Source organism: Coregonus lavaretus (assembly GCF_964263955.1).
Source record: "Coregonus lavaretus genome assembly, chromosome: 20".
Lineage (NCBI taxonomy): Eukaryota > Metazoa > Chordata > Actinopteri > Salmoniformes > Salmonidae > Coregonus > Coregonus lavaretus.
The window spans coordinates 18,380,513-18,394,267 of record NC_140007.1 but is presented as its reverse complement, the minus strand read 5'-3'; the positions used below and the strand labels follow the sequence as shown (position 1 = coordinate 18,394,267).

At 43.4% G+C, this 13,755-nt stretch overlaps 1 protein-coding gene across 1 annotated transcript in view; it reads left to right on the top strand.

The window, feature by feature from the left end:
- Window positions 1-220: 220 nt before the first annotated feature.
- Window positions 221-13,755, top strand: part of LOC311148054 (forkhead box protein J3-like) — a gene marked incomplete at both ends in the record, with an annotated part of 61,413 nt that continues 47,878 nt past the window's right edge. Inside the window, one exon of the mRNA XM_084184946.1 lies at window positions 221-571. Coding sequence (XP_084041072.1) covers window positions 221-571 — 351 coding nt within the window. The remainder of the gene's footprint in view (window positions 572-13,755) is intronic.

The following is a 13,755-nucleotide window of genomic DNA, read 5'->3' as shown; positions in this document are numbered from 1 at the left end:
CTGATCACACACACACACACACACACTATCATCTCCTGACACTTCTATTGATCCGTAGTCCAGTCAGCTGCAGTGCATACCGTATCATATCTGTACATTTCTTCCGAGTGTTTCAGTTGTTTAGCAAACATCCTACTTTTCTTCTAGAATTCAGCCAGTGCCAAAGGAGAGCATCTCCCCACCCTGCCCCTGAGTCCCCCAACCCCTCACCACCACCGCCATGACCTCTGAACTAGGGAGCAGCCTGACTTCCATGGACTGGCTTCCCCAGCTTACCATGCGGGCGGCCATCCAGAAGTCCAATGCCGGGCACCAACACCACACTCACGGGTACCCCCACGGGCATCATGGCCACGAGCCGGGAAAGAAGAGTGCCCCGCTGGACCAGGGCAACACGCTGGACCAGGAGGAGGTGGCCCAGCACAGGGATGGCAAGCCACCCTACAGCTACGCCAGCCTTATCACCTTCGCCATCAACGGCTCGCCTAACAAGAGGATGACCCTCAGCGAGATATACCAATGGATCTGTGACAACTTCCCCTACTACCGGGAGGCAGGGAGCGGCTGGAAGGTAGGAGGTGGAAATGGAAGAATGAAAGAGGGATGGGGGGAAGGGGCATTTTGTGTGCATTAAAGGGATGGTTCACTTCAGATTCAGTTTGTTATACTAATGGAATTAGGTGGCGCTCATCTTTCCTATTCGTTTGGGATTGAGGTCTGCATATTTTTCTGATTGCATGATGTGGGATCTACGTAACCCACTTTTGAGGGATACAAATGTCCGATAAACTTAGTTTTTGGTCAACTATCCCTTCAGATACATTTATACCTGTTGCAGTAATGTGTCTTGTTGTGAGGAGCAGGATCTTACAAGTTCAATTAGCAGACTTAGGCTGACATAGTCCACTGTTTATCGCCTTCTGACACTCCAGTAAATTCAGTATAATGTATATTATAATCTGGGAAGTTTGGGTCCTGGATGCTGATTGGCTGAAAGCTGTGGTATATCAGACAATATACCACGGGTATATTTTTTACTGTTCTAATTACTTTGTTAACCAGTTTATAATCGCAGTAAGGCACCTCGGGGGTTTCTGGTATATGGCCAATATACTGTACCATGGCTAAGGGCTGTATCCAGGCACTCCGCGTTGTGTCGTGCTAAGAACAGCCCTTATTCGTGGTATATTGGCCATATACCACACCTCCTCGGGCCTTATTGCTTAAATAGAGATTTAAATTTGATTAAAAAATACATTGAATAAGTGTGAACCAGTATTGACATTTGTTTGAACGTTTGTTTCATATTTAATTGCTGCGCTGCTCTTGACTTTGCAACATGTCTCGGAAGTATGAGGAAATATTACTGGTGACGGTCAGTCATTGCTTTGTGAAGGAGTACGGCAGTGAGTGACAGAGCGCACGTTCCATTCAGGTGGCATTAACAAATCCTTAATGGTGCGATCTGCGATTTGTACATCAATCTTTTTTTTTTTACTTTAAAATTAATTATATGCGGATTGCAGCTTTCATGTAAATAGTATTGTATGAATCCAGACAAATGACACAACATGCTTCTTTTACTTGAGAGATGAGTAGAATGATCTGGAATCCTTTGGTTTAGTCTAGGGAATACTTACCCTTATTAATCACATGACAGAGGCTGTGCTTTGTCTGATGAGGCTGCCTGGCTACAATGTCCCCAGTACAGTGGGGGAAAAAAGTATTTAGTCAGCCACCAATTGTGCAAGTTCTCCCACTTAAAAAGATGAGAGAGGCCTGTAATTTTCATCATAGGTACACGTCAACTATGACAGACAAATTGAGAAAAGAAATTCCAGAAAATCACATTGTAGGATTTTTAATGAATTTATTTGCAAATTATTGTGGAAAATAAGTATTTGGTCACCTACAAACAAGCAAGATTTCTGGCTCTCACAGACCTGTAACTTCTTCTTTAAGAGGCTCCTCTGTCCTCCACTCGTTACCTGTATTAATGGCACCTGTTTGAACTTGTTATCAGTATAAAAGACACCTGTCCACAACCTCAAACAGTCACACTCCAAACTCCACTATGGCCAAGACCAAAGAGCTGTCAAAGGACACCAGAAACAAAATTGTAGACCTGCACCAGGCTGGGAAGACTGAATCTGCAATAGGTAAGCAGCTTGGTTTGAAGAAATCAACTGTGGGAGCAATTATTAGGAAATGGAAGACAAACAAGACAACTGATAATCTCCCTCGATCTGGGGCTCCACGCAAGATCTCACCCCGTGGGGTCAAAATTATCACAAGAACGGTGAGCAAAAATCCCAGAACCACACGGGGGGAACTAGTGAATGACCTGCAGAGAGCTGGGACCAAAGTAACAAAGCCTACCGTCAGTAACACACTACGCCGCCAGGGACTCAAATCCTGCAGTGCCAGACGTGTCCCCCTGCTTAAGCCAGTACATGTCCAGGCCCGTCTGAAGTTTGCTAGAGTGCATTTGGATGATCCAGAAGAGGATTGGGAGAATGTCATATGGTCAGATGAAACCAAAATATAACTTTTTGGTAAAAACTCAACTCGTCGTGTTTGGAGGACAAAGAATGCTTAGTTGCATCCAAAGAACACCATACCTACTGTGAAGCATGGGGGTGGAAACATCATGCTTTGGGGCTGTTTTTCTGCAAAGGGACCAGGACGACTGATCCGTGTAAAGGAAAGAATGAATGGGGCCATGTATCATGAGATTTTGAGTGAAAACCTCCTTCCATCAGCAAGGGCATTGAAGATGAAACGTGGCTGGGTCTTTCAGCATGACAATGATCCCAAACATACCGCCCGGGCAACGAAGGAGTGGCTTCGTAAGAAGCATTTCAAGGTCCTGGAGTGGCCTAGCCAGTCTCCAGATCTCAACCCCATAGAAAATCTTTGGAGGGAGTTGAAAGTCTGTGTTGCCCAGCGACAGCCCCAAAACATGACTGCTCTAGAGGAGATCTGCATGGAGGAATGGGCCAAAATACCAGCAACAGTGTGTGAAAACCTTGTGAAGACTTACAGAAAACGTTTGACCTGTGTCATTGCCAACAAAGGGTATATAACAAAGTATTGAGAAACTTTTGTTATTGACCAAATACTTATTTTCCACCATAATTTGCAAATAAATTCATTAAAAATCCTACAATATGATTTTCTGGAAAAAATTTCCTCATTTTGTCTGTCATAGTTGACGTGTACCTATGATGAAAATTACAGGCCTCTCTCATCTTTTTAAGTGGGAGAACTTGCACAATTGGTGGCTGACTAAATTCTTTTTTCCCCCACTGTAGATGTGTCCCAAATAGCACCCTATTCCCTATGGGTCCTGGTCAAAAGTAGCACACTATATAGGGAATAGAATGACATTTGGGACACATCCACAACAATCTCCATTTAATCTCTGATTTCCTCAGTGAGTGAAAATATCTTCCCTCTCCATGCTCCGTTCACAAACCTATGTTTATTCTCAGGATTTAATCTTCCTGAGCTAAATTGCATGCCAGCAGCTCAAAATGGTTTGCGATAAAAGTCAGTTTGTTTTGGTAGGGTTCCAAGCTTGTTGGCGTGGTCATGAGATATGTTCTGTAGATTTCTTCTTTCATTTGTTCACAGAAAACCAAGATAAATAGATTTTCTAGACCTTTCAGGCATTGTGATTCGTTTTTTCTTGAATTGTCAATGGTTTCTCTCTGTTCAGGCAGTTACCCCGTCATATGGGCAATATAACTGTTTGGGGTTTTAGGCTGGGTTTCTGTATAGCACTTTGTGACATCTGCTGATGTAAAAAGGGCTTTATAAATACATTTGATTGATTGATCTTAAATAGGATAGGCATAATGCCCTCATTAATACGTATAGTACTGCAGATGTTTAAGATCTGTAAGCTTTCTCTGATGTACTTATTCAAAGTCTTCCACACCACAGTAATAAGTAGGTTTGACCCCATATATTATTTTCTATTCCGATTCTATGAGAAATAACTGAGTTTTGGCACAGGGACAGCGATCTAATGCTAGCTAACGTTAGCAACCATCGCTACTTAGCTAACGTTTGTGAATTGTGGATTTGACGGATATTTGTTATAAATGCCAAATCTGATTCGAACCTCAAAATTGTGATTCAGGGACAGCCCTGGTATCAGGGACGTTAATACAGACATCAATACCAAACTGAATCTATTTATCAAATATTTTTATTTGTATTATTATTGTTGGGAAGGGCTCGTAAGCAAGCATTTCACAGTTGTCTCCACCCGTTGTATTTCGTGCATATGACAAGTACAATTAGATTTTTTATTTGATTTTAGTTAGAAAAACACTTTTTCAGTACATTGGCCCTCTTGGGTATTATAATTGTCCTTGCATTGACAAGCTAGAATAATCACACATGTACTTACATGTGTATGGACATCATCTCATCTCAAAGATGATTCTAAAAGGGGTTGGAAAAGTAACAAGATTACTGGCCTGTAAAAAGGCTAACGATATATCCACCATAAACGTAAGATCCATCTTGAGGATTTAGCCTTTAATTTCCTCAAGACCAAACTACGTTCGACATCCTAGGAATACTCCAGATGATGAGATGCACAGTATAATCTGGCACGAGGACTGTTGAGGTCTAATAGGCCCACTGCATACATGGCTCAGCCTCAAGCTGTAAACATTTACTCCCGGATGTACCTGGCCCAGTGCGGAGATGTTGTGGTTGAAACGGTGATCTGCATCAAAGGGAACGTGAGCGAATTCATTACAGTCAAGGTGATTACTGTCAGCTGCACACAGTGGGAGACAGACATGGAGCCCAAGCAGTGTCTGGATTCCTTGATTTGGAGAATATACTGTTGATGCACAAGTAAAATAGCTTGTACTTCACGCACGCACACTCACAAAGACACGTAAGCGCACACACACACACACACACAGTCCACACACACACACACAGTCCACACACACACGAGTGAGTGTGTGAGTAAGAGACTCCCACTCAGGTAGGCATACGTGTGCAGTCTACAGATTACAGTAGGGCGGCTCAGCCAGAGGAGATGGGTAGTGGTGAGTTTACTACCCAGCACACGCACGCGTCTGCTCTGTATGATAATGTGGATGCACAGGCATGAGAGAGGCCAGGTTGAAACCAGGCCAATGCTAACCCCTCTCCCATTTTGAACACAAGCGCATTAGCCACAGGATACACTGAGTGTAATCAGATAACTCGTCAAGGTCATAACACGTCCGCATGGTATGAGGGAGCAGGACGTGGGATGCATCCCAAATGGTACCCTATTCCCTTTATAGTGCACTACTTTTGACCCAGGCCCACATTAACCTCTCTCACTCTCATTGGTCGATAACAGCATTTCTCATACACATAGGGCTCTGGTCAAAAGTGGTGTTCTACAAAAGGAAAAGGGCCTCTGGTCAAAAAATGAATAGGGTGCCAATTTGGACAAGGGCCCTAGTCAAAATGTGTGTGCTATAAAGGCAATAGGGTGTTGTTTGGACTAGAGGTTGACAGGTTGATTCCGGCAGGAATGGGAAAGAATTTCTAGAGTCAAGTTCAGAACAGGACAGGATTCCTTATTGATGTCACTTGTTAAATCCACTTCAATCAGTGTAGATGAAGGGGAGGAGACAGGTAAAGAAGGATTTTTAAGCCTTGAGACAATTGAGACATTGATTGTGTATGTGTGCCATTGAGGTGTGTTTTCATGGCACACATTGGGCCCCATCATAAATGCCAATTAGGTGCATCCCTTCATGGCAGCAGTGTATTGATCTGCACATTTCAGCAGGATAATGCCCCATGCCACAAGGCTAGGGTTTTCCAGGAATGGTTCCACGAACATGACAGTGAATTCAGCTTACTGCAGTGGCCTGCCCAGTCACCAGATCTCAATCCAATTGAGCATCTGTGAATAAGATGGAACAAGCTATTTGGAGTAGAGATCCACTACCAGCCAACTTGACACAACTGTGGGAAGCATTGGAGTCAACATGGGCCAGCATCCCTGTAAAACGCTTTCGACACCTTGTTAGAGTCCATGCCCTGACGAATTGAGGCTGTTCTGAGGGCAAAAGGGGGTGCAACTCAATATTAGGAAGTTGTTCCTAATGTTTTGTAAACTCAGTGTAGTTTATTTAAAATAATAAGAACAATTATAAAAAAATAAATGGTAATTTCCCCCTTCCGTCAGCTCACTCTCGTGCCTCGCTCCAGTTGTAGCCAGACACTACTTTAGCTTATGCACGCGGAGACCCACAATTACACATGCCCATATCCATGAGTTCATCCGACTCTGGGTAAGAGGAAGGGCTGCCTTCATTGCCAAAATCTCGTAATGTAGTTGTTATTAGCTGTGTGTGCAGGCAACGGTCTCATGAGCACTGAGCAGCAGCTAAATGAAGCAGTTGCTATGGCTACTCACAGCCCAAGCGGGAGACAGACGATTTCCACTAGATGGCACAGCCACAAAGTCAAAATTGTCTATATCGTAAAAATGCACGAAAACTAAAATGAACTTTTAGGTTAGGGTTAGGCAGTGTGATTAAGGTTAGGGTTAAAGTTAGGCGGGGGTTATGACTTTGTGACTGTGGTAACTAGTGATGACCGGGACAAACAGACAGCAGCTAACGGAGGAAGTTATTTCTGATTTCCACGTGTAAAAATGGGCACGTGAGGGATTTTTATCAGGATGGGACAGGAACATTTCTGGGGTTATAAAACTGTTTGCGGGATCAGGACTGTACGGGGATTTTTTTTTTACAGGACAAGACGGGACAGGAATAAATTTTCACTCCCGTGTCAACCTCTAATTTGACATCCCAAGTGCTATTCTGATACCAGCTGTTATGGAAAGAGGTGCTCTGCTTTATAAGCAGTAGGTCTAATATAAATGTGTGTTTTATGTCACATTGAGCTATGATATAATATGTGTTTACATGCATACCCACATATGTACTGTGTTTTACAGAGCTTTTATAAACCTCTGAAAGTGGTTTTGAGTCATAAACTGTTGTCTGGTCTTTTCTCTTTGAAACCTTTTATGAAGTGCTCATATGCTCATCAATTGAAAAGCATATGATCAGTGATGCATCCCGTTAGAAAATCGAGAAATCGGATTTGACTATGCAATGTTTCAATCAGTGTTAGCCTACATCTGATTACTATGCAATGTTTCAATTACTGTTAGGCTACGTCGCATTTTTTTTGCTCGTTATTTTGCTATTCAGTTGTCATTAGGTGGCATCTTATGAACTGAACTTGTAGCTCCCACGCAGAATGTCTCATATTTCTTATTTGCCCCTGGTGTTCCTTCTAGATAACATATTGGGGCACAGTCTTCGCCGCCCGATTTCTCTCATGTCTTTTCTCTCAGCCCCGTCCTCCTTTAGATTCCACAGTGCCTGGCTCTACTTCCTCATGCCCTGTACTCTGCCCTTGCAGCCCTTTCACACCATTGTGTCCTTCCACCCCATAGAGCCTAGGCCCTCTTCACCAGAACCCGTAATCAGTGCATTGCTGCCAGTGGAATGCACCACAGGCATTTCCTCTCTTCTCACTAGTCGATATTAGTGTTTCTCTTACCATTATTATCATCAGCGGGCATGAAACCCTACTGAAGGGACTAGGCTGAAAACGAATAAGCATCAAATACTAACCTTAAGTTTGAATTGAAAATTTAACAACACAAGTTTGCCTACAGGCTGACTTGATAATGGTATCCATATGTAAATCTAGATGTAATGCTGCTGTGCCTGCCCCTGTGGTCCTGCTACCAGTCCTGCTGCCTGCCCTTCCAGCCAGATAATTGGCTCTGAATTAGCGCCCCTAATGTGACGGTGCAAAAGGCTGCTCTGTAATGGCCTTTGGCCTTTCGACGGACGCCACGTGTCACACTCAATGATATAAAATGAGCAAGGGTCATGGCTGGGTTATTTCTGTATATTTTTTCAACGGTTGGTCTTGAATAATGGGGATGGATGCATCAGTGATTTTGCACTCATGGAACTACTTTTTGGGTCTGGGGCGAAGGACGGTACAGTAAAAACATCGTCTTTGATTGATCCTTGATTTTGTGTCCTCACGCGTGTGTGACTGTGAGTGTGTTTCAATTGAACTGTCTAAAATACATATTTTGTAGGTGACAGAATAGTCTATATGGATATTTTATAGTGTTTTTCTCTTTCTTCATGTTTACTCTCTGTTGCCTGGCAACGCAGACATAGTTGTAGCCTGTTACATGCATCCCAGCATCCCCTGTTAACATGTTACGCCTGTCCTGTCTGCCAGCCAGATGTGTGTGTCCACGCACCTGTTCCTTAGGCTCGACTATCAACCTTTTTTGACTATACAGACTACTGCAGATGATCTCCTGTATAGTAGACACATTTGCACACATTATTAGAACTTAGATGAGAACATATTCTCTGCTCTCTGAACTAGCTGTAAGATTTTTTATTGTGGATGAGGATGGATTTGTGGTGGTTCCTGATTTACATATGTTCAAATCATATATGCCACATGTGCCGAATACAACAGGTGTAGACATTACAGTGAAATGCTTACTTACAAGCCCTTAACCAACCATGCAGTTAAAAAAAAAAAAAGTAAAAAATAAAAAAAAATGTTAATTAAGAAAAAAATAAAATAAAAGCAAATAGCTAAAGAGCAGCAGTAAAATAAAATAGCAGTAGGGAGGCTATATATAGGGGGGTACCGGTACAGAGTCGATGTGCGGGGGCACCGGCTAGTCGAGGTAATTGAGGTCATATGTACATGTGGGTAGAGTTAAAGTGACTATGCATAAATAGTAAACAGAGTAGCAGCAGCGTAAAATAGGTGGATGGGGTGGGGGGATGCAAATAGTCCGGGTAGCCATGATTAGCTGTTCAGGAGTCTTATGGCTTGGGGGTAGAAGCTGTTGAGAAGCCTTTTGGACCTAGACTTGGTGCTCAGGTATCGCTTGCCGTGCGGTAGCAGAGAGAACAGTCTATGACTAGGTATAGAGGTCCTGGATGGCAGGAAGCTTGACCCCAGTGATGTACTGGTCCTTGCGGTCGGAGGCTGAGCAGTTGCCATACCAGGCGGTGATGCAACCAGTCAGGATGCTCTCGATGGTGCAGCTGTATAACTTTTTGAGGATCTGAGGACCCATGCCAAATCTTTTCAGTCTCCTGAGGGGGAATAGGGTTTGTCGTGCCCTCTTCACGACTGTCTTGGTGTGTTTGGACCATGATAGTTTGTTGGTGATGTGGACACCAAGGAACTTGAAGCTCTCAACCTGTTCCACTACAGCCCCATCGAATGGAATGGGGGCGTGCTCAGTCCTCTTTTTTTTCCTGTAGTCCATAATCATCTCCTTTGTCTTGATCACGTTGAGGGAAAGGTTGTTATCCTGGCACCACACGGCCAGGTCTCTGACCTCCTCCCTATAGACTGTCTCATTGTTGCCGGTGATCAGGCCTACCACTGTTGTGTCGTCAGCAAACTTAATGATGGTGTTGGAGTCGTGCCTGGCCATGTAGTCATGGGTGAACAGGGAGTACAGAAGGGGACTGAGCACGCACCCCTGAGGGGCCCCCGTGTTGAGGATCAGCGTGGCAGACATGTTGTTACCTACCCTTACCACCTGGGGGCGGCCCATCAGGAAGTCCAGGATCCAGTTGCAGTGGGAGGTATTTAGTCCCAGGATCCTTAGCTTAGTGATGAGCTTTGAGGGCACTATGGTGTTGAACGCTGAGCTGTAGTCAATGAATAGCATTCTCACGTAGGTGTTCCTCTTGTCCAGGTGGGAAAGGGCAGTGTGGAGTGCAATAGAGATTGCATCATCTGTGGATCTGTTGGGGCGGTATGCAAATTGTAGTGGGTCTAGGGTTTCTGGGATAATGGTGTTGATGTGAGCCATGACCAGCCTTTCAAAGCACTTCATGGCTACAGACGTGAGTGCTATGGGTCAGTAGTCATTTAGGCAGGTTATCTTAGTGTCCTTGGGCACAGGGACTATGGTGGTCTGCTTGAAACATGTTAGTATTACAGACTCAGTCAGGGACATGTTGAAAATGTCAGTAAAGACACTTGCCAGTTGGTCAGCACATGCTCGGAGTACACGTCCTGGTAATCCGTCTGGCCCTGCGGCCTTGTGAATGTTGACCTGCTTAAAAGTCTTACTCACATCGGCTATGGAGAGCGTGATCACATAGTCATCCGGAACAGCTGATGCTCTCATGCATGCTTCAGTGTTGCTTGCCTCGAAGCGAGCAGAGAAGTGATTTAGCTCGTCTGGTAGGCTTGTGTCACTGGGCAGTTCGCGGCTGTGCTTCCCTTTGTAGTCTGTAATAGTTTTCAAGCCCTGCCACATCCGACGAGCGTCAGAGCCGGTGTAGTACGATTCAATCTTAGTCCTGTACTGACTCTTTGCCTGTTTGATGGTTCGTCGGAGGGCATAGCGGGATTCCTTATAAGCTTCCGGGTTAGAGTCCCGCTCCTTGAAAGCGGCAGCTCTACCCTTTAGCTCAGAAGCGGATGTTGCCTGTAATCCATGGCTTCTGGTTGGGGTATGTACGTACGGTCACTGTGGGGACGACATCATCGATGCACTTATTGATGAAGCCAGTGACTGATGTGGTGTACTCCTCAATGCTATCTGAAGAATCCCGGAACATATTCCAATCTGTGCTAGCAAAACAGTCCTGTAGCTTAGCATCTGCGTCATCTGACCACTTTTTTATTAACCGAGTCACTTGTGCTTCCTGCATTTATTTATTATTATTTTTTTTACCTTTATTTAACCAGGTAAGCCAGTTGAGAACAAGTTCTCATTTACAACTGCGACCTGGCAATACTTTAGTTTTTGCTTATAAGCAGGAATTAGGAGGATAGAGTTATGGTCAGATTTGCCAAATGTTAGGTTTATGTGCTTGACAGATATGCCGCACAACGTATAATCATTGCGATGTTATGACCACCATAACTCTTGTTGAATAGCGGCCTTAAAAGCACTGTTTGTTAAATCTGTCCCTCTCTATGTGCCCGGATTTCACTCCCAAATATTTGATACTAATCAGTATTATCAGTCTGTATTTATGTTGTAATTAAAAGTGTGAGGTATTTCCCTGGTTCTATTCACAGGAGGAAAGGCACACGTCCAATATAATATTTCTTTCATTATTCACCTAGGGTTGTTATTCTGTGATACGTCTAATAATAGGGGTGGTGTTGATTTCAAAAGGGCTGGAATGCAACAATTACAAGGCTGCATCTTGGATTTGGCATAGTTGATAGAGTATACAGGATGTCATACCTGTGCAATGTTAACGACACTCTGCATTGCAAGGTGAATAAGGGTTTTTAATTTAATTAGATTAAGTTGAATTGAATATTATTCTGATGACAGTGACATCAGTAAGTTGGGTCTTCGTTTTGTTAGGAGGTAGGAACAGTGGCTGCAATTTTTCTGATGATTTAGGTGACCTACACACATTTTAAAAAAGATATGTCCAGCAACAACATGAAGACAGGGGCAGCATATAAGTCAATACCAGAAGCATTTATTGACTGATCTGGGGAGATGGATTCCAGTTTCTGTGACAGATTATAAATAATCTCTGATGCCTTTGTTATATTAGCTTTTGGTTGAATGTACTGTCGTAGTAAATATATAATGTTATAGCTTGGTCTGACTAAAATCTTGTGCATGACCCATTTTGTGTTGGGCGTTTGTTTTCAATCAATGCTGTTCCTATCCTATAACAATGGACAAAAGAGTCCTATCTTGTCAGCCTTGTCAGCAGGTGGCCAAGGACAACACCCACGCCATAGGTCTCTCAGTTCTTCCAACTCACGAGTTCTTGCTCTGAGGACACACACACACACACACACACACACACACACACACACACACACACACATCATCACTGATAACACACACACACACACACATCATCACTGTTAAACACACACACACACACACACAAAAATCCCCTCTCTTTAGGCTGAACATTTGAAGACAGAGAACCCGACTCAGAGCCAATGCAACAGTGGAGGGGACCTCGCCCAACTCATCAGGACCAATCAGAAGATCAGAACTACTAGATTCAACCTACATCATTTATTGTATAAAATGTCTGCACACAATGTTTTCGGGGCTCTCTTCAGATAGCTCCCTAAGAGTTTGACGAACGAGTCCGTGCACGCGATTCCAGATATCTTTACCTCTGAATAAACTGCCTTTATTATACCATATCCACCCTGTCCAAAGTCTCTACTTGGTCTCAGTTCTCCAGTAAACTTGTGATTATCAACAGTACACAACGGTAACAAACAATTGGGGGAACTCACGGGGCAGATAGTAAGGTCGCAGTGACACAGAAAGCAGTTCAATGTCGGGGGTACAGAGTCGCTCTCTTACCAGGATCGATTTTCCCTGTGACTGTGTCAGATCGCGGTCCGCTCTGACCAGGGTGAAGCCGGCCGGCTCCACTTCTCTGTCCGGGACTCTGTCATCCAGCCAAGTCTCCCAGCTGTATTGGATTCCGCTGCCAGCAGCGTTTTCATTATTTAGTCCGTTCGTAGCGGGTATGTACACGATCAACAAGATCAGTCCAAAACCCACCACTGGAAATCCATGGTTGGCAGAATGTTTGTAAACTAAGTGTACAAATTAAAAACATAAAATAACGCCACTAAGTGTACAAATTAAAAACATAAGATAACGCCACACTGCAGGTCGCAACAGAGACGCTGCTAGCCGCTATTTTCTTAGTTACGTTCATGGTTACGTCACGTATGACGAAAGCGCGTAAGTGCAAGCCCACAGACACCCATAGAGATTGTATTGAAAGCTTTGAAATTTGAAAAAAATAGATTTTACATGGGAGTCTATGACAGACTTCTGGGCGATTTTCAACATGACTGAAATCGCCCCAAAAACGGGCGGGGCCATTTGAAGCACGACTTTAGCCTGATTTGACATTTAGTGGCAGTCAGATCAGATTAGAACACTGATAACTACTGTTGCCGTGATATAATTGATTAGAAAAAAAATCCCTTCCTTTTCCCGTTTGGCAGTGCGTCGCCCATATCGCCCTATTGAACACACCGCCCCTGGGTAGGAAGGATATGTTTGTCTGGATGTGACGTTAGGGTATTGAAATACATGATGCAGCACAGAGGAGTTTAGGTAGTAGGATCTGATTCATTAAAACATGAATGTACAACCACTGATAGGTGAGACGACTGGGTAGACAAGGTCACTTGGAAAAAGGAGTTAATGAAAATATACTATTAAAGCATTGTATATTTATATATATTTTTTACCAACTCCGTTTAGTTTTTTTTCTTCCAAATTAAGTTACGTTTTCTCCATTTTGTTTTTACATTTTACATTTTTTTACATTTTAGTCATTTAGCAGACGCTCTTATCCAGAGCGACTTTCAGTTAGTGAGTGCATACATCTTTCATACTCAGATATTTCCCAGTTTTTCAGGTTTTCGCTCTCAAAATTACACTTTAAAAAAATAGAAGAACAACTCAATTGGATCTTCTAAGTCCACAACCATGCTTAAACCACATCAGGAGACCACTTTTGAGGTCTGGGAAAAATGTAAGAAATGTTCATTTTTGGGTGTAGATACCCTTTAATTCAAGTGTGCACCAGCAAGAGACTTTAAGTAGAACACAGGTGATGGCAGAGTTTGCTTAACAAATCACAGCTGGATTGATGCAAATAA